The sequence below is a fragment of the Malania oleifera genome, chromosome 9 (genome assembly GCF_029873635.1).
Source record: "Malania oleifera isolate guangnan ecotype guangnan chromosome 9, ASM2987363v1, whole genome shotgun sequence".
Taxonomy (NCBI): Eukaryota; Viridiplantae; Streptophyta; class Magnoliopsida; order Santalales; family Ximeniaceae; genus Malania; species Malania oleifera.
In genome coordinates this window covers 4,783,897-4,810,033 of record NC_080425.1, presented here as the reverse complement: position 1 = coordinate 4,810,033, position 26,137 = coordinate 4,783,897, and the positions used below count along the sequence as shown (strand labels likewise).

At 36.6% G+C, this 26,137-nt stretch overlaps 1 protein-coding gene across 4 annotated transcripts in view; it reads left to right on the top strand.

Annotated features, from left to right (window-relative positions):
• The first annotated feature begins 6,291 nt into the window (after window positions 1-6,291).
• Window positions 6,292-26,137, top strand: part of LOC131164992 (uncharacterized) — a 221,741-nt gene continuing 201,895 nt past the window's right edge. For all 4 annotated transcript variants that reach the window (XR_009139382.1, XM_058122576.1, XM_058122575.1 and 1 more), the window contains exons 1-6: window positions 6,292-6,544; window positions 17,042-17,145; window positions 17,662-17,796; window positions 17,888-17,938; window positions 19,475-19,569; window positions 19,642-19,759. Coding sequence is in view for 3 of the 4 variants with exons in the window: in XM_058122576.1 (XP_057978559.1) it covers window positions 6,448-6,544; window positions 17,042-17,145; window positions 17,662-17,796; window positions 17,888-17,938; window positions 19,475-19,569; window positions 19,642-19,759 (600 nt within the window). In the remaining variant the exon portion in view is untranslated. The remainder of the gene's footprint in view (window positions 6,545-17,041; window positions 17,146-17,661; window positions 17,797-17,887; window positions 17,939-19,474; window positions 19,570-19,641; window positions 19,760-26,137) is intronic.

The following is a 26,137-nucleotide window of genomic DNA, read 5'->3' as shown; positions in this document are numbered from 1 at the left end:
GTTAGGGATAACTTTCCAGAACTGGTAATGGACAATTGGACAACTGATCAAAACTTAATTGCTGCAACAAGGAATCCTATAAGCAACCTCTTCATCACAGGTGTCTCCTCTTCCTAGGTTCTTCAATTCCAGAGCAATTCAGGGAGTACATGACTGCTACTCTTTATTATTGTCTTTATTTCATTTTTTTTCCCATTACTTTTAGTTTATTGTGATGTTTATATTACATGTTTATGTTCATTACGATGTTGATCTCTGTCATGATATTAGGATTTTGTGTTTATATTTTTTCCGATGTTTATAGTATCATGTTTTAGGTTTATGTTTATCATCACATTGATATCACTATTAGGATTTCTTGTTTATTGTTATAATTAGATTATATGGTTTATGTTTATTATTAGGTTGAGGTAAATATTTTTGTTATGTTATTGTTATATTATTATGGTATTTATGTTTATTATTATATTATATGTATTTATTATTATGATATTTTTAGTATTTTAATATACACAGTATTATTTATTTTGGTAACTTTAGTATTTTGATATTATGTTATTATATTATATTATTAGGGTATTTTATTATGTTTATATATGGTATTTTTTTTTTTTAGTATCTTAATATATATAGTATTATGAGGATTTTCTTTACTTATTATAGTAGTTGTAATATTTTGGTAGATATTTATTATTATGAATATTGTGGTACTTTAGTATTACATCTACGCTTTAGCCCATTATTATTATTATTATTATTATTATTATTATTATTATTATTATTATTTTATCTTTTACGTTTATTATCTTTAAAAACCCCAGAAAGTGTTGAAAGTATTGTTTAAGAATATTTTTAAAAATAAAAAATAAAAATCTGGGAGTGATTTTCATAAAATATTTTCTTGACTTTTTTTTTTATCCCTATGATTTTAATGCGGGGGTATGAGCCTTCGGGCTTTACGTACCCTAAGCTCTGAGGGAATATATGTATATATTTATTTATTTATTTTTCATAGGTATTTATAAATTCACAAAAAGGATTAATTTAGAGACTTATTAGATTAACTTAGGGATAATTTCAAATTAATTAGGTACCGTTCGTAAGAACGGGCGCGTAGGGGGTGCTCGTACCTTCCCCTCGTGTAACCGAACTCCCGTCCCCGACTCTGGTAATGTAGACCGATTCTACCCCTAACGGGGTAGTAATCATGTGTTCTAACCGCACTAAAGGTTAGTGGCGACTCCGACAGTCCATATTTTCCTTGAAAATTAAAAATAATTTTTGATTTCGCCGCCCGGGGCACACGCGCTCTCGGGACGCCGCGACAATGTGGAGAAATGTTCGATTCTGGGTTAGTTTTATTGCTGAGAGTAACAATTCTTTTCAAAAATTAAAGAAGTCGGATATTAAGATTTTGAATAAGTTTTAAATTAAGCATCAAAGAGTTTGCGACAGGCCTGGAAAAATTATTTCGTGGGTTAAACCTCCAGTAGTTTGGATAAAACTTAACTGTGATGAGAGTTGTATGGGCAATCCAAGTACTTCAGGAGGTGGAGGAATTATTCGGGACTGCCATGACATGGTAAAAGCGATTTTTTCAAATTATTTTGGCAATTGTATGAATAATAGTGTGGAATTAAAAGCAATCAGGGAGGGAATTCGTTTGTGTAAAAGTTTGCATTATTTTAATGTGATTATTGAAAGTGACTCGTGAATCGTAGTTGATTGGCTTCGGAAAGGTAAATGTACTTTGTGGTATCTTTGAGAATTTTTAGAGGAGCTCGTGGTGGAGCTAGAAGGAGTGAACATCACGGTGATGCATTAATATAAGGAAAACAATAGTGCGACTGATTTTCTTTTTAAAGAAAGAGAAATGGGAAACAATGTAATCCATGAATAACAATACCTTATACCACGTTATTTGAAAGGTATTCTTCGGATGGATAGGTGGGGTCTTGTTTCCGTTCATCATTAGTTTAATTCTAGAATTTTGTTTGGTGTATTTTGTTTTGAGTTTGGCTGTGTTTATGTTTTTATCTTATTTGTCAATTATGTTTAGTTTTGTTGTCCTGATTTGGTTGGTATTGTAACCACAGTATTCCTCCGCAAAAAATGAGGGTATATTAATAAATAAATGGAGGTACCACTCTCCTTTTTAAAAAAAAATTAAAATAGTAACATTTTATAATAATAATAATCTAGAAACTAAGATTTCTATTTATATTCTAATAAAAGCAATGGTGGATGGTGGATTATTACCAATTTATTTTTTTATTATTATCTTTTGTCGCCAAGAAAATTAATTGAAATCAAGCAAGCTATGCAACCAAGAATGATTCATTGAAAACATAAATCAAATTTCATAACTGCTGGAAGTGCTTTCAAGAATCAAGATTATTAAGAACAACCATTCCATATAATTTTTTCAAGTTGTATACAAATTCACAAGATGCAAATCACACTGCAAGCAACTTATCACACTTGTACACCAAGCCAAATTAACATGTTTAAACCAAGTGTTAGAAGCTGATTTATTGTTTAGTTCCTACAATGACTAGTTAAGAACCATAGAGGCTATACAAAAAAATACTCACGGGAGATATAAAACTCCCATTGAAACTGAATGGCTACAATGCATTTTACAATAAGGACATTTATGGTTTGGAGAATGTGATTTCTCCCCTATACTGTTTGTGTTTTCTGAAATTGAAGGCAATGAAAAATCTAAAGAATAGTCATTATGTGATTTCACTAAATAGTCCCATTTCTAAACATCTTTAGTCAAAGTAATCTCAGCAACTGTACTGAAACTTTAGATGGTATGAAAAATTTAAGGTAGTGCACTGATTAAGGGGCAATGTGCAAACACCCATGGTTCACAATCTTTGAATCCCATATTTACAAGTGAAAAAGCCAAGCAGTAGGTATAATGCATAACAAGGTAAGATGCAACCAAGTCAGTACTTTGAGCAAATAATAAAATGAAAAAGAAAAAAAAAGAAAAGAGAAACAACTGATAATAAATTGCAACTCACGTTACTTCTCCCACAAAATCATCTTGAGTAGCACTATCGTTGTCCATGATCTTCATCTTGAGTTCGGAGACCTTATTAGTTATGGTGAATATAAAATTCTCATTCCATTATGGCTGAGACTCTTGCCCTATATCAGCCATTTGTACATGACAGTGATCAAACTTGTATAATATATATTACAATGATCACTCGATTTTACCTTTCAAAAATCTAAAAGGTAATTACATATAATATATATAAGTAGTTGCAAGTATAGTTGTGTGTGTATCTTCTCATGGTTATTCAAAGACCCTTTCATCCCTTCGACTTTATAGGTTACCTTTCAAGTGTGCAACTCAATGGAATTATGTGAACTCAGTGTTTAGCTTTAAATACTAACATTATTTTTTTCATTATTGATATTACTGTCGTACAAATTGTGTAATATGCATGATTATGAAATCTTTGCGAATTTGTTATATCATATAATTATTTTTCCTGATTATACTAAGCGCCAGCTTTCCATTTGTAAACTAATTTTTTTTAATGACTCTTAATTTGTAGGGTTTGGGGCTGTCATAACATTAACATGATGCCATGCATGCATGCACTACAGTTGTTGGATGAAACTTTTGATTATTTCTTTGTAATTTTTATTATTATTTGAACAAATGGAATTTTTGTATTTTAATTTGAATTTATACTAGTATTTGTATTTGAATTTTGAATATTTTGAAATTTTTTTGTTGTTTGAACATATGTTATTTCTTTATTTTAATTGAATTTGTATTTGAATTCGAAATTTTGAATGATTTACAAATTTTGTAGTAGTTATGGTTTCAGGTTATGTATGCGGAAATATAATTACAGATTTTTATATAGGAATTAATGATTAAAAAAAATTAGTATTAAAGGTTTTTTAATTTTTCTAATTATTTGTGAAGGACTCAAATTCGTTACTAATAGTATGATATTAGTGAATGATTCAAATTCGTCATTAATAGTAGATATTAGTGACGATTCCTATACTTGTCACTATTAATAAAGTATTAGTGACGAATTTGAATTCTTCACTTATACCATACTATTAGTGACGAATTTGAGTTGAACCGATTTAGAATTTATAGTGACAGTATTAGAGTTTTAGTGACGATTATAATCCGTCACTAATACTCCATTATTAGTGACAAAATTTTGGATTTGTCACTAAAAGTTTGTAGTAACGGTAGATATAGAAACTATTTTAAAACCGTCACTACTATTCATAAATTCGTCACTAATAGTATTAGTGACAAATTTATAAGTATTAGTGACGGATTTGATCATTCACTAATACCCTGATTTTTTGTAGTGAATGCAGGGACGTAGGCACTGTTGCCGAACTTCGATAACATATTCGGTGTCACCTTTACTTTTATTGCTTTATATTCTGCTAATTGCTTGATTTAATTTCTTTGCTGAATATATTGCATATCTAATTGACACGTAATTGCAATTAGTTGAGCGACACTAAAACTGTGTTGCATGTGCTGAGTATTGATTGATTTATCTTTTCTGTAACTCATACGTGTTTAAACTACCCCTAGGTTGAGATATACTGAACTGTTGATCATTCAACTTAAAGAAATTTTTAAATCTCCAATTCACCCCTTCTTTTGAGATTGCACCAAAGTCAACAATTATCATTATATATATATATATACATGTGTTGATTTGAAGGGGGGAGAGGCAGTGGTAATTAGTGTGAAATTCAATTTCATAGGAGTTTAGAAGGATGTTGAGATGCAAAAAGTGTATGTGATAAACATGAGGGGACGGATGAGGTTCAAAATGTAAACATTAAAAAGGGTCGTGAGAGGTAGAGTAGTAAATAGCATATGTGCATATAGGGAGCTTGAGTAAGGTTCATTTAGAGAGAGAGAGAGAGAGAGAGGATTTGAAAAGAAATAAAAAAAAAAATAAAGAAAAAATTTGAAAGAGAAAGAAAAAAACAAAGAGTGCAAGAGAAAGAACAACAGAGAAGGAAGATAAAAGAAGCAAAATAGAGAATAGGGGAAGAGAAAGTAGCAGAAGTAGAGAATAGGGGAGGATAGAGAAGTAGAAAGGAAGAGGAAGAGAGTGAGACGATGGTGGGAAGCGAAAAATAAAACTCCAATGCCGGTCAGCGACGACCACACAATAGACGGAGGCTGTCAATGGTTGATTGGTTAATTTTGAAGGTAATTTTAGACTAAGTAGGTACCACATATTGAACGGAAGTGTAAGGTGTATTAGTACCTACTCCTTATATAATTGTACTTCCGAATCCTACTTGATGACGCATACCATTAATTAACTTCTTACATTTAACTTAATGCTGTCACTTGGTCGAGGTGATTGAAAGATTTACCCTTTTCTATAATAGATGGTCTTTCGAGACATTGCGATACATATTTCTTATTTAACATCAAAATAAAATGATGGTGAATTTTAAAATATAATTAAAATTAATATATTAATAAGATTTCTAAAATTTGAAAATATAATAAAGTAATTTTACAAATATTTTTACTGTTTTTCAATTATATGCAATAGATTTGCTTTTGTGATATTAAATAGCGAGTTTTGAAATACAATAATTATAATATATTTCTAAAAAAATATTTCATATTTTAAGTTTGTATATTAATCTCCATCTATACTATTTTAATTATGTGTTAAATTAATAACTGAATTCATATTTTAAAATAATATCAACCATTGTAGATTCTTAATTCTTAATTTTTAATTTTATTATTTTAAATAGTAATACTTAACCACTCATAAATTATTTTAAAATCTGCCAATCTTAATTCTAAAGTAACCAAAATATTGAAAATTGAACAAATTCCTAATAAAATCTTTCTTTTATTATTTTTAATATTTAATATATTTATAATCAAAACTCCCAGCAAATGAACAATGGTCATCTCATATGATGGCTAGCCACCTCGCCACGTAAAGTCGACGGCACATGCACTTGTCCACGTTGTGCCTCGCCACCCGGGAGTAAAAGATGCCTCCTCAATTAATGCCACCGAGTCCAATTAGTGGCATCACCGGTTTACTCTTTCGTTTTGCGTTTCAAGTTTAACAAGCACGTGCTCTGTCCGTGAATCTCGCTTCCAGGTGGCGCATAACCATTGGCTAAAATAATTTGTGAGCGGGGTATCGACCGCATACAATAATAACTCCGTTCATTTCCTTTTCCCATTGCAACGAGGCCCAGAGGCCTCTTCCCCAAGAAACGACGCAACGTGTCACTCAACCCGCGAATCTATCTCACACATGAATCCGAACTCGAACTTCTTCTACGCCATTTTCATCTTTCCGTTCGCTTTTAGCTCTCTGATGCTGCTTCCTCTTCGACTACTAACGTAATCGCTGCTCGAATTGAGCTATCAATCGAGCGAAGATGTTGGAAGATCAGGTGGCAAACCTGTTGCAGAGGTATCTCGGCAACTATGTCGAAGGTCTCAGCAAGGAAGCGCTCAAAATCAGCGTCTGGCGAGGTCGGATTCTGCAATATCTGTTTCCTTGTTCTGTTCGCTGTTTCTTATCTATTTTTCTTTTTTCATCTCTGCGTCCGTCAAAATCACCAGCTTCTGGCGCGTAACTTTCGCCATTGGTGGATTGGAAACTGGGAGAGTAATGATATTTTTTTTATCTGAAACTGTATGTTGGTTGGCTACCGCAGTGATATTATTTTAATTTAGCTGCAAAACATTCCAAGATTAATGGTTAAGTGTGTAGTGAAGCTACTATCTCTCTAGTGAATCCTCCGAGGATCTTGTGTTTGGTCATCTAATGAGTTGACATTAATGGTGATTGGTTACTTCTTTTGCGTGAAATGGTGGGACGAATATACGGCAGTTAGATTTGTTATGTGGTGAAGGTTGATGCTGGTAGGCGGTTGGTGTTCAGTGCATCGGCTGGCTGATCTGAGTGAAAATAATTGAACATCTAGGGACTGGGCCACTAGGTCACGAACAATAGAGCATCTGATTTCCTCTGCACTGGGTGTTGGGTCCCTTATGCTCAAGCTCACCAGTCTTACTTGCACACACTCAGTTTCAATTAGAGAGTAACTGCATAGTTGGAACCTTAAGAGCTTTCAAAAACCACACAAAAGAATCTAGCGAGCCATTCGATTAGTTATATATTGGGAACTTTGGATATAAAGGAATAATTGAGCTTTCAACAAGTAGTCCAGAAATCCAATAGCTGTGTTCAGGACTGCACTTAAGGCCCGTTCCATGGCTCAAGGATTTGCAATTCCATGAATTTTTGTCTTTTTTTCAATTCCTTGCTCTTGCTTGATCTATGCACCAACCCTTTTTTCTGTATCTCTTTCCCAGCATATTTCTTTAATGCCGCCAGTTTACTTTTTCAGAAAAAAAGGAAGAGCAACCAACTCAAAATGTTTCATTTGTGCTTGGATAGGCGAATTGTGGAAGTAATGTAGTATTATAGGGTGGGAACAGTGAAATTCTGAGATGTGATGAGGACCCAGAGACAGGTGATTGTTTCTTAGAGCCCAGAGAGAGAGAGAGAGAGAGAGAGAGAGAGAGGATGTTGTGAAATAGTAGCAGATTTGTCAAGTTGACAAAAGTTTTCTTTCCAAATTAAAGCCTATCTTTTTGATTTGATCCTTCTGCAAAAAGTTGAGCAGAAAAGCACTCAATGGAGCCAGGAGTGGTTACACTTTTTGAGGTGCCAAACCATTTAAACCCAATATTGTTCATAAATTCCCAAATGGTTAAAAATGGACATATTCACATATTTTTTTATGAAGGATGGTGTTGCCTGCTCATAATAGGAAGAATGGTAGCTGAATTGTGATGGCATAGGGAAAAAAATGAGCTTTGGGTTTGAGTCCCTTTTATTATTTGTTCTTGGATGCCAACAGAAAATTTATTGGACTAAAAATTGTCCCATTTCGGCCTAGTATGATGTGGATGGTAGTATGCATGCGAGGGGTGGAGTGCTTTATGTAAAGGGGGCTAGTAGGGTGATCTATTATGAGAAGATGACAGGGTGAGGCCCCAAAATAAGTGGCACCAAAATGAAAGAGCCTTGTCTGTACTATGATTTATTGTATGGGATGACTTTAGTGCTTTGGATGGCAGTCATTGTAGGGAATAGTAAGGAACAGGAGTTAATAAGACGACTGTGGACAAAGTAGAGTTTTGCTTGGAAAAATAGGTGAAAATTTGAAAGGAAAGGTTGGCTGTTTAAAATGACTTGTTGAGATATTTAAGCATTTCCAATTTTATAATCAAGGCATTAATAGCTTCGGAGTATGATTCCCACTTGAAAGGATGCATAGAGATCAAGAGAATGAGTTTTCTAAGCGATATAGGTGAAAAGAAGGAGAGTATAATTAAGTTGACGATTATAGAGCCTTGTGGGGGGAACGGTGTGGAAAGTTTGTAGCTACGGGGTTTTTTTTTTTAGCTATTATTGTTTTTTCATATGAGTTATGATGAGTTAAATGTAGTTACAGTCTCCGGTCACTATACATAAAGTTTTGTTAAGCAGTCACTTTACTTAAAAGTTTAAGCTAATTCTTGGGCCAACAATGTAAAACAAGCTTTAGCAAGGTGTAAGCTATTGATTTTTTCCCCTTTATTTTGGTTGCCACATTACTTATATAGTTATATTGTTTCAACCTGGACCACAACACTCTATGGGAAATGACCATAGTTGCTTGTGGTTGTATATTTTTCCAACATAGAGGCATTTGTGTTGCTGTTGTCTGATTAAGTATTGCGAGGGAATCCATGAATCCTAAAAGATCTAGTTCCCTCCGCATTGCGACCAATTATAATGGGCAAAGCTGGAATGGTAACAAATGCATGCAGGGGTTCAAAGGCAATAAAGACCTATTTCATGGCCTAGGTAAGTTCAAACATCTTCAGGCACATCCTACTTCTAATTTGGTGGAGATGGTAATTGGGAGATGCACTTAATGCCTTCCTATTGTGAAACTCCATGGAGCCTTATATTGTTGAGAGGAAGTGTATTTATGAAGAATTAAATATTCTACTATCTATAATTGCAAATATTTCTAAAATGCAAGAAATGAAGTGTATATATATATAGGTTCTTCGAGTATTGGCAGGTTTGAAACTCAAGTTTGAATCATCACAAATTTTGGTAAGTGCATTACCGTTTTTGTCGAAGTTTATTCACATGTGCTTCATTCCTCCCCCAATACCCATATGTTGGGCATTCTTGGTTTTGGCATTTGCACTATTGGCATAAAGAGAGGTGCTTTTTATCACTGGGGTGATCCTGATGCATATGGTAATAGAGGTTCTTGCAGTGGTTATGGAAATTGTGGTGGTACAGTTGAGCTTAGTAGAAGTATGACGTGAAAGTGTACTCATTGTGGACACGGAGTTCACACAATTGATCATGCTCGACTCAATGGCAAAGCAACTAAGGTTGCTAATGTTTCAACCAAACATTTCTTTTTTATCCTCTAGTAATGAGTGAGCAGTGTAAGGAAGAATATTTCAAGTTCTTGTAGTATTAGGCATCTGAGTTGGCATCTGTTCCTGTGGCATCTCTTGCTCAGACAGTTAACCCTATAGCTTGTCAATTGTTTAGTCCCCCGTCTATGAGGTTGTAGATTCAATTGCAAGTGATGGTATAATGATGAATTATGTCATCTTATCTGTAGAAATCCTGAGTATCTTCGTGTATCTTGAGTAAATGAGGAAAGTATGTAAATATAGAAGATTGTATATTATTGAGGGTGATTCTGTTAGGAGATTGTTTCCATAGTTAGAACTTTCGATTGTATTATATATTGTAAATTGAGCTGTACAAATTTCATTCAAGAAATACATAAATTATATTATGTTTTCATGGCATCAGAGCTAGGGTTTCTAAACCTTAGCTAGCAATGGTTGACGGCACCGTCAACAGCAGAGGGTCGAGCTCCTTTGAAAATCTCGACGGCGACTCTGAAGCCACATCCATCGTGGGTTCGAATGGGCTAGACAACTCGACCTTTCCACTCTCGGTGGAGAAATTGAACGGAAAAAATGGCTCAGTCCATCAAACTTGTGATCGAAGGCAATGGGAGGTTAGGATATCTTACCAGTGAGAGGAAGAAGCCCGCCTCAACCGATGTTGCAGCCCTGCAAAAATGGAAGTCTGAAAATTCCATGGTAACTGTGTGGCTCGTAAACTTGATGAAGCCTTTAATTGGAAAGATCAATTTGTTCTTACCAACGACGAAGGACGTTTGGGACGCTGTTTGCGAGACGTACTTCGATGTCGAGAGTTACTCTCAGATCTTCGAGATAAAGACTCGATTGTGGTAGATGAGGCAAGGTGAGAGAGATGTCATCGATTACTTCATGGAGATGACACACTTCTAGCAGGTGCTCGACTTGAGCGTCGAGGAGGAGTGGGAGTGCTTCAGCGACAGCATTCGCTACAAGAAACGTCTCGAGAATGAATGGGTTTTCGAGTTCTTGGCCGGCCTCAACAGCGAACTGGATGATGTGCGAGGAAGGATCCTTGGCCGACGACCCCTACCATCGACTTGAGAAGTCTTCACAGAGGTGAGGCGTGAGGAGAGCAGACGAAATGTGATGCTGAAGACACCTATGGGCCATATTGGGCCTGAATATCAGCCCTAAACCAGAAACCAAATGGGCCTGAAGTTTCGGCCCTAATTTCAAAAGGCCCTACACGATCTGGGAAAAAGCCACATAAAGGGAGATTATGGTCTGAGCACTGTTGCAAGCCAGGCCATTCAAAAGATACTTGCTGGGAAATTCATGGAAAGCCCGCAAATTGGAAGCCGAGGCAAAATAAAAAAAATCGTGGCTATTAGGCAACTATTGATAATTCAGTTGAGAAGTCACAAGGCGAGAAAAATAATAATATCACGCCCACTGGCGTATTCAGTCCAGAGCAGTTGGAACAACTATATAAAATGTTCTCCTCCATTCAAACATTGGGTCAATCTTCCACTGGTTCTTTAGCCCATCGAGGTAATTTTTAGTTAGCCCTAAATACTACGTCCCATTACAAATCACCATGGATAATTGACTCTGGTGCCTCTGATCATATGACTGATTCGTATCATTTGTTCTCATCCTATTTACCGTGTGCTAGAAATTTGAGAGTTAAAATTGCAGATGGATCTCTCTCATCTGTTGCAGGCAAAGGAAGTATTCGAATATCTGATTCTATAACTTCAAAATCTGTCCTACATGTCCCTAAGTTGTCTTGCAATTTGTTATCCATTAGCCAGTTGACAAAAGATTCCAATTGTTCTGCTAAATTTGTTTCATCTCACTGTGTTTTCCAGGACCTATCATCGGGGAAGACGATTGGCAGTGCTAAGGCGTGTGAGGGACTCTACTACTTTAAGGAGGCAAATACGAGTGAACAATGTAATACTACAATTTGTGATTCTGCATCTATTTCTAGAGATAGTGAAATTTTGTTATGGCATTTTAGGATGGGTCATCCAAATTTTCAATATTTAAGACATTTATTTCCTTCCGTTTGTTCTAATAAAACATCTTTTGATTTTCAATGTGAAATTTGTGAGCTTGCAAAACACCAGCGTAATTCCTTCCCAAAGTCCACATACAAACCATCCTGCCCATTTACTATGATTCACAGTGATTTATGGGTGCCCTCACGCTCTCTTAATCGCACTCATACGAAATGGTTTGTTACTTTTATTGATGATCATGCTCGTATTTGTTGGGTTTACTTCTTGAAAGATAAAACTGAAGTTCGTTATGTTTTCGTCAGTTTCCACTCCATGATTCATATACAATTCCAAACTCGCATCCAAATTTTACGTACTGATAATGGTATGGAATATTTCAATACTATCTTGGGACATTATCTTCAAGAAAATGGAATTGTTCATCAAAGTTCGTGTGTGGATACCCCTCAACAAAATGAGTTGTTGAACGTAAAAACAAACATATACTTGAAGTAGCTCGGGCGTTGATCTTCATTACAAATATGAAGAACTATTTTTGAGGTGACGCCATTTTAATAGCTACACATCTCATTAATCGAATGCCGAGTCGAGTTCTTTCTTTTGCCACTCCTCTCCCGAAATTCCAGGAATATTTCCCCAACTCTTGACTCCACTCCAACCTCTCTCTGAAAATCTTTGGATGTATTGCATTTGTTCATATTCATGCTCACAATCGGGGGAGATGCAGAAAAACAAAATAATAAGGAAACACTTGTTTACTCAAGAAAGTCAAAAACAAAGAACAGGGAGAATCTCATACCTGAGGCACCAAAAGAGTTGGAACCGGTGATAGCTCTGAGCAACCATGAGTCCATGCCTAGTCCTGGTCAGGTAATAAATGGCCATGAGCTTCCTTCTAATAAGTCTGCACCTGATGACATCAATTTACCTATTGCAGTTAGAAAACAAACTAGGTCATGTACTCTATATCTCTGGTCGAAATACGTGTCTTATAAAACACTGTCTATAGGGTATCGTGCTTTTACCTCTAACCTGACAGGATACAAATTCCAAAGAATATTTAGGAAGCCTTGGAAATTCCTGAATGGAAGGAAGCTGTCATGGAAGAAATGTGGGCCCTGGAAAAAAATGGAACTTGGGACGTTATGAATTTACCAAGAGGAAAGAAGCCAGTAGGCTGCAAATGGGTCTTTATAGTGAAATATAAAGTTGATGGGACAGTCGAACGATATAAAGCCAGACTCGTTGCAAAAGGGTTTACACAGACCTATGACATTGACTACACGGAGACATTTATACCAGTGGCAAAATTGAACACAGTTCGGGTCCTCCTGTCCTTGACAACTAACTTAGATTGGCCACTACAGCAACTCGAAATTAAGAATGCTTTTCTAAATGGCGAGTTAGAAGAAGAAGTCTACATGACTATACCACCAGGTTTCAGTAAGAGAGGTGAAAAAAACAGAGTATGTAAACTCAAGAAGTCCTTATATGGACTCCTCCCATAGCATGGTTTGACAGATTTGCGAAAGTGATGAAGAACCAGGAATATCAACAAGGGCAATCAGATTACACTATGTTCTTCCAATAGTTTGAAAGTGGTAAGAAAACAATTCTGATAGTGTATGTTGATGATATAATCCTAACTGGAGATGATACAATGGAGATGGAAAGATTAAAGAAAGTCCTAGCTGTTGAGTTTGAAGTTGAAGACCTGGGACAAATGCGGTACTTCTTGGGAATGGAAGTTGCTAGATCAAAAAAGGGTATCGGTGTCTCTCAGCGAAAGTATATCCTTGATCTCCTAACTGAAACTAGCATGCTTGGATGCAAACCTAGTGAAACCCCGATTGAAGCTGTAAAAAAGGGTTGAAGACTGCGGAATACCAGTTAAAAAGGAAAGGTATCAGAGATTGGTTGGTAAACTAATTTACCTATCACATACCAAACCCGACATTGCATTTGCGATAAGTGTGGTAAGTCAACACATGCATTCACCGAAAAAGACTCACCTAGATGCTGTGTATAAGATCCTTAGGTACCTCAAGGGTTCTCTGGGCAAATGACTCTTATTCAAGAAATGTGAAAGCAAGGAAGTAGAAATCTTCATAGATGCGGTTTGGGCAGGATCAGCGGAAGATAGAAGGTCTGCCACTGGATATTGCACCTTTGTATGGGGAAATTTGGTAACTTGGAGGAGCAAAAAACTGAATGTAGTGGTTCAAAGCAGTGCTGAAACTGAATTCAGGGTAGTTGCACAAGGGATATGTGAAGGACTGTGGTTACAAAAACTCTTGGAAGAATTACAAATTCCGGTGAAATTCCCTATCAAACTCTATTGTGACAACAAAGCAGCCATCAGTATCTCTCTCAATCCAGTTCAACATGACAGGACTAAGCATGTAGAGGTGGACCAACATTTTATCAAAGAGAAGGTTGAAGAAGGAACCATCTGTATGACTTATGTACCTACCAAGGAGCAAACTGCAGACATCTTTACTAAAGCGTTAGCCCGACAGATGATCATACTTCCAATGACGGCGGCTCCAAGGAAGAGAGTCCCCTCTAGCTTCTATTTCCTTTTCTGATGATCATACTTCCAAAGATGTTGATCCTCCTATTGTCATCCGGAAAGGTAAATGCATATATACTCAATATCCTATTTCCAATTGTGTTTTTTATGACTCCTTATCACCCTACTATTATTGTTTTGTTATTGTTATATCATCTACTACCCTTCCTAAATCTGTTTCGAAAGCTTTAGCCCATTTTGGGTGGAGGGATGCTATGGTTGAAGAGATGAATGCTTTACATGACAATGGTACTTGGGACTTGGTATCTATTCCTCCTAACAAGCCTACGGTTGGTTGTTGCCGGGTTTACACTATGAAAGTCAACCTTGATGGTTCTGTGGCTCGTCTAAAGGCCCGTCTTGTTACTAAGGGATACACTCAAGTGTATGGTCTGGATTATTTTGATACTTTTTCTCCAGTTGCCAAACTTACTTTAGTATGTATGTTGATCTCCTTGGCTACTACTTGTCATTGGCCTCTGCATCAGCTAGATGTGAAAAATGCATTCTAGCATGGCGACCTTGTGGAGGAGGTTTATATGGAGCAACCACCTAGGTTTGTTGCTCAGTGGGAGTCAAGTGTAGTGTTTCAGCTCAAGAAGGTTGTATTTGGTTTAAAACAGTCTCCCAGAGCATGGTTTGGTCATTTCAGTGTTGTAGTACTTGAGTTTGGTCTTTGACGGTGTGCTATGGATCATTCCATGTTTTATCTCATACTTCATCAGTTAGGATCCATCTTGTTGTTTATGTGGATGATATTGTTATTACAGGTGATGATGATAATGGTATTTAGAGTCTCAAACTTTTTCTACATACTAAGTTTCAAACCAAAGATTTGGGACCGTTGAAATACTTCTTAGGTATGAAGTATCTAGATCTCGTATGGCAACTGTTTTGTCATAGAGGAAGTATGTTCTTGATTTTTTGGATGGAACTGGATTGTTGGGGATCTAAATCAGTTGATACACCCATGGATCCTAACAAGTTAGTGCCGGATATGGGTGATTTGCTACCTAATCCTAGACAATACTAGAGACTTGTTGGAAAGTTGAATTGTCTCACACTCACTCGGTTGGATATATCTTTTGCAACAAGTGTTTTGAGTCAATTTCTAGATTCTCTGAGAACAAGTCGTTGGCAAGCAGTAATTTGCATCTTGAGATATCTCAAAGGTGCACTCGAGAGAGGTCTTTTATATCGTGATCAGGGTCACACTTATATCCATGAATATACAGATGCAGATTGGGCTCGATCGCCTTCTGATCGGAGATCTACAACCAGGTACTATATCTTGGTTGGTGGTAATTTGGTTTCTTGAAAGAGTAAGAAAAATATTAATATTGTGGTGGCAAGGTCTAGTGCTGAATCAGAATATAGAACTTTGAATCACACTACTTGTGAAGAACATTTTGGAAGAATTGAGTATTTCTCATTCTCAGCCTATGAAGTTGATGTGTGGCAATCAAACTACTTTTCATATTGCCTGCAACCCGGTCTTTCATGAGCGGACGAAGCACATTGAAGTTGATTGCCACTTTGTTCGGGAGAAACTTGTGCAGAAGCTCATTCCTACTGCTTGTGTGAAATCGGATATGCAGCTTGCTGATTTGTTTACAATAGTGTTGGGGGTGCTCATGATAAATTCATTTGAAACAAGCTAAAGACCATATGACATTTATGCCCCAGCTTGAAAGGGACTGTTAGAGGTTATTTATGTCTTAGTATTATTATTTAGTGTGTTAGTATGTTAATTAATGAGAGTAAGGGTATTATTGTCATTAGGATGTATTTGATTTGTATGATAAATAGAGGGAGATACCTATCTTCAAGTTAGGTCATTCATTTTAATCAAATCTTAACAAAATTCAAGTGCATTATCAGATTGAAAAATTTGAATGCCAATGCCAAAACTGAGTTTTTGTTGCTTGGTAGAATTGAGTAAATGCATTAAAAAATTCAGGCCTTTATTTTAACAAATAGATGTATATCGTACGCAAAAAATCATCCACAAAGGACACAAAATATTGATGACCAGTCAAATTCTTGACTCTACATGGACCTCAAATATCTGAATACAATAACAACAAAATCAAGCCTTAAATCCCTCTAGGTGGGGTTGGCTATTATATCCTTTTCCACCAATTTATGTGATCATGGACCATTTCTTTTGACAAATTCAGGGCTATTAAATCCTTACTTTGGACCTCAAATATCTAAATGAATAAGAAAAAATATTGACTTACTTCAAGCTATGGCTTATACTGTGTGTGAGCTTATGTGGTTGAAGTCTCTTATGTCAGAGATTGGATTCTCGGTCAAGAAGCTCATGGATATGTTTTGTGATAAACAAATTGCTATTTATACTGCTAGCAACCTAGTGTTTCATTAGAGGACAAAGCACATTGAAGTTGACTGTAATTTTGTAAGGGATGCTGTGTTGTAGAAGGTTGTAAGGACTCAATTTGTGAAATCTATGGATCAATTAGGCAATGTTGTCATGAAAGCTTTATTTTAGCCTGCCTTGTCTAATGGTTGTAATAAGTTGGGGTTAGGTGATAGTTATACACTCCAACTTAAGGGGGAGTGTTAGAAGAAATAGGCTATTTTAGTAATTATATTGTTTAAGTAGGGATACTTTGTCTTTCAAGCTTTTCTATTATTAATATATTAAAGGGCAGACCTGGAGCTGAACATAACTCCAGGAAACTGCCTCCTTCTCTTTACCTTTTCTTTCTTCTTCTTTTCTTCCCTCCTTCTCTTCTTCTCACCTCCATCTCAATTTCACATCAGAGCTCTTTTGATGTGAAAGTGTGTGCAAATATAGCTGGAAGACTCCAAATTCTACAGTTTTTGTTAGATTAAGTTCTAAAATTATAAACTGATTAAAAATTTTGATTGGTTAAGCTAAACTAACAAAGTTCTTTACTTATATACTGACTACTGAGACAGGTGATGTAGAGCTGAAAAACATGCAGCTGAAGCCAGAGGCACTCAATGCATTAAAGTTGCCCGTGAAGGTTAAGGCTGGATTTCTCGGATCAGTAAAGCTTAAGGTTTGTGGGGTTTAGTCTGGTTTTTATATCATAGATATGAGGTATTGTTATAGTTGTGTGGCTGAACCCAAGTGATTTACAAGTTGGCAGAGATGACATCATTTTGTGATTGATAAGAATGTGCTCCTAATTTTTAATTTTCTAATGTTTATTTTATTTTATTTTTTTATTTACCCAAATTTTGATATGCTTTGGAGTGCTCAGGAGTATTGACACTAGAAGTTTCACTCATTCTGGCAATCCAGTATTTATTTGTTAATTATGAAGATAGAATGGTAATTGAAGAGCTAAGAGTTAAGTGCTAACTTTAGTATTAGTGTGTTTGCAATGAGGCCTTATGATGGGTTTCATGCTCCAAAAAGTGAAACTACTAGTTTTAACGGTATTCAGAGAGTCTTGTACTTTTGACTTCAGTTTTCTGTATTTAAACATTCTCCCACTGTTTTTTTAATGGTGTGGATAATTGCTTAATTAAGCATGTTAACAGTACATATATATCTTAAATTTTGATTCCAGGTACCTTGGAGTAGGCTTGGCCAAGATCCAGTTTTAGTTTACCTGGATCGCATTTTCTTATTAGCTGAACCTGCTACCCAAGTTGAAGGTTGTAGTGAGGATGCTGTCCAAGAAGCTAAAAAAAACCTAGTGCGGGTAAGACAAAAGGATTCTGAGTATTATACACTGTCTGCTCAATATTTGATGTTTGAATGATTGATATATTGCTCTCTCTCTCTCTCTCTAGGAAATAGAAATGAAGCTTTTGGAGAGGACACAGCAGCTAAAGTCGGAAGTGGTATGGTTTTGAATAATTTTCTTATTATCTGACAATTAATAATTTTCTTATTATCTGACTTGTAATTGCTGTTCTCGTTTGCTCATGGTAGCACCTTTGTGTTTTAACATTTTTATGTTGTTTTCTTGATGAGCTTATGTCAAGATGCAAGTCACTTAGCCCCTTGATCGGTGGGAAGAGAGGATTGATGCCACAGCTGGCACATCAATTTCACATTCTGACGTTTTGAAACTTATAGGTGCTACAGATAATTAAAATAATTCATGGAACAGTTTATTCTTTTAGGCGACTCAGTTCTTTGACATGGTATCAAACCTCCATGAATGGTTTAGAGTCCAATATTCACAACCTCATTCATCTACTTATAAGTATGGAACAAGATATCGACAAGCCTTCCAACAAGTACAGTGGGGGGCTGATTACATGCTGCAGCCTGTGAGTAGCGATGTAGGAAATAATTCTTTCACTTCAGATTTTTGGAGATTCAGCTTCCTTGGTGGAAAGTTCATTAACTCAATGGTTGGGTTTGGGGGGCTGAATGGGTAGATAAGTGGGGAGGAGAAGTCTTTTACATTGACAGTTAGTTTCTGTATGATTCCTTTGTAGATGAGGATGATGCGTTTGAAAGCAAAAGTGAATCTGAGGAAGGTTTATTGCTTGATCAGTTGATGGTAGAGAGTATATTTGACACTGTGAACCTATATATCTCCTGAGTTTCTGATTTGGAGCTTGCTGATTTGTTTACCAAAGCTTTGGGGGGGGGTGCTCATGTTAAATTTATTTGTAACAAGTTAGGAGCATATGATATCTATGCTCCAGCCTAAGGGGGAGTGTTAGTGGTTATTTTAGTGTTTTAGTATTATTATTAGTGTTTGTGTTATGTTAATAAGTGAGAGTTAGTAAGGATATTATGGTCATTAGAATGTGTTTGGTATGTATTATAAATAGAGAGAGAGACCTATCATTGTGTTAGGTCAATCATTTAATAAAAGAATCTCAACATAAATATCTGAAGATCTTTTTGAATTATCGTGGTTTTGGTGAGTTTCCATTTGAATGACTGAAACACTGCAATACTCAGTAATGGTGTTCCAGTTTTGAAATTACTGTTGACTTCAAACTTTTTTTTTTTCCCTCTTTAAAGATCAAAATGTTGTGCTGTGTGGGCTGAAAAGAAATTGCAGCCTTGGCGAATGTTAACTTTCCTCACTGGCCTTAGATGTAGACTGTGAGGTGCTTGCTGTATACAAACACTTTTTTTTGAACTCAGTTGGAGCAGGAACAAAATTGCCTACTTCTTCATTATTTTGGTACCTTCATTTTCACATTCTTTTTATTAGTGTTTCTGCATCTAGTTTCTGGATTTTCTTTCTGCTGGACTTGCAATAATATATATTGATGAAATACCGTCGAGTCTCCTAGTTTGCTTTTGGACTTTTTAGCATCCCTTGTTCTTATTTTCTGTTCTTGAAACTCTAGGAAATTTATGGATCATGATTCTAACATGCCCTGAACTTTCTTTTGTTTGTCTTCAAGAATAAGTCATGGCTAGGATCCTTGATCAACACCATTATTGGAAACCTGAAGCTTTCTGTTTCGAATATCCACATCAGATATGAGGATTTTGAGAGGTTAAGAAAATATTTTAAACATGAATTTTCATTGTGTATTGACTTGCACTGAAGTATGACTTCTATTTTCAGCAATCCTGGCCACCCCTTTGCAGCTGGCGTAACCTTGGAGAAACTCTCTGCTGTGACAGTCGATGATAATGGGAAGGAGACTTTTATTACTAGTGGAGCTCTAGACTGTATTCAAAAGGTTTTTGTTTTCTTGTCGTATTATTGATGGAACAACTGTAAATATAATTTTCCGAGGTTTTTGTTTTCTTGTCATATTTTTGATGGAACAACTGAAAATATCATTTTCTGTGAATACCATCTATGTAGAGTCACATATCGGACATGATACTCTTTATCTTTTACTGCTAACAGAGTTTAATAAGATTGAAAAATTAGATTACCAATCCACCTAATAGCTGATGCTATTTAGAGAGTCATATTAGACCTGATACTCTGTTGTATTACTAACAGAGTTTAGTCAGATTGAAAAATTAGATTACTACCCCTAAAAGCTTATTATGTTAGGTTGTGAGCTAACAATGAATATCAAAGCCTTAACAGGTACTTCCATTTACATATCCAGAATTCAATTTTAAAAATTTCAATTTTTAATGTTTGTCTAATGCTCCATAATACTTTTAGACATGTCAAGGATGTGTTGAAGTAAAAAAGGACCTTTTCTAGCATAAATTTTAAATAAAAGCACAAACGAAAATATTGCTCAACTTTTGGCTTATTTATGTCAAGGAATGTAAATGAATTTAGTATGAGAAACTTTTAGACCAAACCTTAGGAGTTCATTCTGGGATGAGCTTTCTATTCTTGTTAGAGGTTATTTATGTCTTTTAGTATAATTATTATTAATTGTGTTAGTATGTTAATTAGTGGGAGTTAGTAAGGGTATTATTGTCATTATAATGTATTTAATTTGTATTATAAATAGAGGGAGAGACCTATCTTCAAATTAGGTCATTCATTTAATCAAAATCTCAACATGGCATCAGAGCATGATCCAACCTAAACCCTATCATACTTGGCCATCGCCGGAAAACACATTCCCGTCACTGCCCTTCTGAGATCCACCTGCACCCTTCATAATTTCACAAAACCAACCATATGGCCAAAAATAGAACCCTCCGAAGCCTACCCCCACAAAACCCCATTGCCGGAAACAGCCCTACGTGCCACCACGCGCCGGCCTACTGCTGGTAGTGCTGACCCCACGCGCTGGGACGTGGGAGTTTTTCCAGCCACCTTTTTCTTTTTTTCTTTTTCTCTATGCCATGTTTTGATTCCTTCTTTGGACAATATTATCAAGCTGTTGGGCATGTTTTTTGCCGAAAGATCCAACCTTTTTCAACCATGCACTCGTGGTAATCCGTTAGTTATTGTCAGGTGTTTGTAGAGGCTTCTTTATGAGTTTCTTGGAGCAGTGGTAGTGGTAGTGTTCGTAAGTTAAGGTTGTGAGGCTGTAGCAGCGCTATCTCAGTTGGTATATTCGAGTGTGTGTCCTTTGTTAATCAGCTAACTCTCGGGGTGGATAAGTTGGATCCTCGTGCTATAAAATGTGTCTTTCTAGGCTACTCATATACTCAAAAGGCATATCATCATTATAGTCCTGTGCTGCATCGCTTCTTTGTTTCTGCAAATGTTACCTTCTTTGAGTCTACACCTTACTACACCTAGTCCTTGAGTGCTTCTTAGCCCAATGAGTCTCTTCCTCTGCCTAATCTTCTAGATTCTACTTTGCTGTCCTTGTCCAACCAACCATCTGAGTCTCCATGTAGTTCAAGTCCTCCTCATCGCCTTGATCATTCTAATTTGTAGGTGTATTCATGACGGCCGCTCCTAGGAAGAAAGTCCCCTCTAGCTTCTACTACCACGCCTTTGGTTTCCCTGTCTGATGATCATATTTCCCATGATATTGATCCTCCTATGTATTCAACATCCCATTCCCAACTATGTTTGTTATGACTTCTTATCACCCTCCTATTATTATTTTGTTATTACTCTATCATCTACTACTCTTCCTAAATCTGTTCGGATGCCTTAGCCCAATCTAGGTGAAGGAATGCTATGGTTGAAGAGATGATGCTTTATAGGAAAATGGCACCTAGGAATTGGTATCTCTTCCTCCTGATAAGTATGTGGTTGGTTGTCGTTGAGTATGCATGGTGAAAGTCAACCTTGATGTTTCCGTGGCTCGTCTAAAGGTTTGTCTTGTTGCTAAAGGGTACTCAAGTGTATGGTATGGATTATTCTGACATCTTTTCTCTGATTGCCATAGTTGCATTAGTACATCTATTCATTATTATTTGTCTTGTATTATAAATGGAGGGAGAGACCTATCTTAAAGTTAGGTCATTCATTTAGTCAAATCTCAACAATTATGTCAACGGTTTTTGTTCTCCTAGGTAGATAGTGGGTGGAGACTTCAATGTGTGAGATTTTTGGAGGAGAAGAAAAAGAGAGGGGGGGGGGGTGGCAGCGGCTAGGGAGGTGGTTGTTAGACTCAATAGATTCCTATCGTGAATGGGAGGACGAAGTCTCTAACCTCTCTAACTATTCTCCTGAGACCTACTTCTGATCATTTTGCTATTATGTTGGAATCTAGTTTTGAGAGTAAGTGGCTGGATTATGCTTCTCTTAAGCCACTAGTGAGGAGTTCTTGGAAAAGGGACTTGGAGAGGGGTTAGGAAGGTTTTAGGTTTATGAGAAAGCTGAAATTTCTAAAGTAGAATTTGAAAATTTGGAACAAAAAAGTGTTTGGCGATGTTAGAATAAGAAAATCCAGCATCTTAGGTGAGTTGGATTCTTTCGATAGCAAGGAAGAGGAGATTAATCTCCTTGAGAATGAGGAGGCAAAAAGGCTTTCTCTAAATAAATGGGAAGATGTGATTTTTAAGGAAATGAGGAGTTGGAGGCAAGAGATCAAATTTAAATTGGTCAGGGAAGGTGGAAATTTGATTAGGGAGTTGGATGTGGGGGATGGAGAATTACCAATGACCCTAGTTGGATTGCCTATGAGATCACTAATTTCTTTGATAATCTATATTTTTGTGCAAGATGTTTGTAGACGATGGTTAAGGAGTTAGGGTGGAATCCCATTTCTAGAGATTAGATGCCATGGTTAGAGAGACCCTTTGATGAGGAGGAGGTGAGGGGAGGTAGTTTTTGAGATGGAGAGGGTTAAGGCTCTAGGACCGAATGGCTTTAATTTAGCTTTTTGCGAAGACTGTTGTGATGTTATTAAGGATGATTTGCATAAATTCTGTGTTGAATTTTATGGGAATGGGATTTGAGAAAGAGTATTAGTTCCACTTGTTATTTTTTTGCCTAAGAAATCTAGATTCATTAGGGTAGATGACTTCAAACCTATTAGTCTAGTCTTTAGTGTTTATAAGGCTAGCACTAGTAGTAGCTAATAGGCTGAGTATGGTGCTTGATAAGGCTCTATCTACTGCTCAAAGTGCGTTTGTGGGGGGTGACGAATAGTGGATGCTTTTTTTTTTGTGGCTAATTAGATGGTGGAAGATATTCATGGGAGAAAGAAGAAGGGGTTCATCTTTAAGTTGGATTTTGAGAAAACCAATGATAGAGTTAGTTGGACTTTCTTGGATAAAATCTTTGTAAGAAAGGGTTTTCATGAGCATTGGTGCTAGTGTTAAGGGATTGTTTGTCTAATGTGTGGTTCTTGGTAGTTGTGGATGGGGAACATAAGTCTTGGTTAAGGGCTTCGAGAGGTATTAGACAAGGAGATCCACTTTCTCCCTTTTTGTTTGTCCTAGTAGTAATTTAGGATGGTGGATCGGGCTATGGATCAGGGGTGGTGAAAGGTTTGGCAGCGGTGTTGATTTCTCATCTTCGTTTTGCGGATGACACCATCTTCTTTTTAGATGATCCCAACTTTGTGGTAGCTTGTTCAGCATCATAATTTGTATTCATCGAACACATCTTGGATGGTAGTAGGCACTCTCTCTTGGCCTACCTATTTTTCCACCACTAATGTTGCAACATATGTCTACTTACCCGTTCTCAATCCTTTTGTGAGTTGCATGACTAAAAGGAACTTCTCTTCGTCCCCTTTCTTCGCAACAAGTTGCAACATGCAAGGGTGATCTCCTATTAGACTAAGGGAACTAGAAAATGACATTGGTACTGCCTTAGTTTTCTTTAATAATTCAATTCCAAGTATCACTTGAAAATCATCCATCGACACGAATGTGAAATTTGCCTGTCCTTCTCATTGTCCAAACTTCATAGTCATTTGCTCAGATACTTTTAGTGTAGGTTGTGCTGCGGAGTTCACTACTTTCATGTGTCATGTGTCTTTCTCCAAGTTCAAGTTGAGTCTTAAAGCTTTCACTTGTGAGACAAAGTTATGGGTAGTCCTGGTATCTACCATCGCACGGTACCCTTTCCCTTGATTTGTAGATCCAAAAACATTAACACTTTAGCTTGGGCAACTTTTGGTTCTTGTTTCTGTGTCGCCAACATGTTGAGGAACCATATTGTAGCCATCCTCAGAGTTTTCTCCTCATCCTCCTCTTGATCCTCCTTGTGAGGGCAATTAGTAACTCTCTTGAGGGCCTTGACATAAGAAGCATGCCAACTTACCCTTACCATTTTGTTGAAAGACCGATATGATGAAGCTTGCTTTAAAGTTGATGGTTGGTATCGGCTTCCCCACTCGATCCGAGTGGCAGCATAGCACTGCCTCCTAAGAGCAGCGTGTCTACCAATTAAACTAAATCTAAATAAAATATATAAATAAAATACAGAGATTTTTGGAATTGAATGACGGCCGTAATGGATGTCAGCGCAATCCGAAGGATATTATGCGGAAGCTTAAGGCTCGGGGATAACAATAAATTTTTTTTCCCTTGTTTGGGTTTCCTCCTCTTGAAAGACTTTCCTCTGTTTCCACCAAACATGCGATTCTTTGGATATGGTAGAACTCTCTTAGCATAGTTAGTCAAGCTTTTCGCGTAGCTTGGTGCAGTAGGCAAGTTTTGGACTCTTTGTTGATTAATGCGCTTGTCCACCATTTCAACCCTTCTAGGAAATAGAATAAATTGTCTTTCTTTGACTTGGCCCGATTATCAAACATCAAAGAAGATAATTCTTTCACATAATCTTTGATTGTGCAAGTGTGCTTAAGATCTCTCAATTTGTGCTGAGCATTGTACTCAACATTTTCAGAGAAGAATTGGGCCTTGAGCTCTCTCTTCAAGTCTTGCCTAATTATCAATTACACACCATCCATTCTATATCTCATCATACTTAGTATGCCACCACAACTTAGTGTCACCATTTAAATACATATTCGTCTTGGATATTTTTGTCTCCTTCAAGGCGGTCCTCACTATATGAAAGTATTGTTCCATGCCAAATAAGAAGTTCTCCAACTCTTTAGTATCATGGGCACCCCCATACGCTCGGGTTCTGGTACTCTTGTTCTTCCATACTCTGCCTCTGTAGAGTTGGAATTTCGAACAACACGAACCATTAGGTTCATCTTGGCAGAAATATCACACATCAGGATCTGTAAAGCTTTTATTGTAGTGTGGAAGTCTTCTTACATTTTCACAAGAGAACCCTATTGATGTTTTTGTGATCCTTCTAATGCAACAACGCGTTGGCAAGTTTGGTCGTCTCCATAGCCATATGGTTGGCTGTGTCAGCCTGCACCTCTAGTGCCTCAGCCCTCTTGATATTGGTTGGCAAGTCTCACCAATGCTTCACACAATTCCACAATACAAAGGCAACCGAATTTGAAGCAATTAACCAAGATTTGACGCCACCATGGGCTGAATACTTCACACCTTGTGAAGGGCTGTGCGACTCTAGTTGTAGCATTCTTGCTTAACTAGTTAGCTGAAAGTATTCCGCTGTTTCACTACATGAACCATCAAGTATAAAGTTAAGTGGAAGCAGTAAACAAGCAAGCAAGTAAACAAGAGTCACATGGTAAACTATAAAGCAACGTAATTCATTCTTAATGCCTCTGTAGACAATTTGTAGGTTAAACACATTTACAAAAGCTAGTGAGTTTTATGATGATTTATGAACATTTACCCTCCGATTTAATGCAAATTCGTTATCCTACTAAAGGACTAAAACTTGATTTACTATTTACATGATGGTTACCCATTCCATGTACACAAGACAAGTGGTCATAGGCAAGCATAATGCCCTGAGCAAGCTTGACTAACTAAAACTTGCGACCATGGATATGTGGAAGGTCAGCCTACACCACTTGGATCCACCTTGGTGGAGAAGATTCCGTAATTATTTGAGTTAAAGAAGGTTGTTAGAATATTGTTCCGAAGCCTCAGTTTTTGTTTGTGATTGTTTTTTCTATTTCAACACTTATTTGCATATTTTTTCCCCGGTTTTGAGGGGGTGGTAATACCATTTCTATCATCTAAAAATTCCATTGGGTAAAACTCCTTAAAAAACCCTCTTGTTAGTTGTTACGTTTTGTCTACAGTGTGAAAATCACCTCCTTTATTTTCATTCTTGTCAAGGTGTCAAGAGTCTTTAATGCAGTTCAGTTTTCTTAATGATTCTTGGT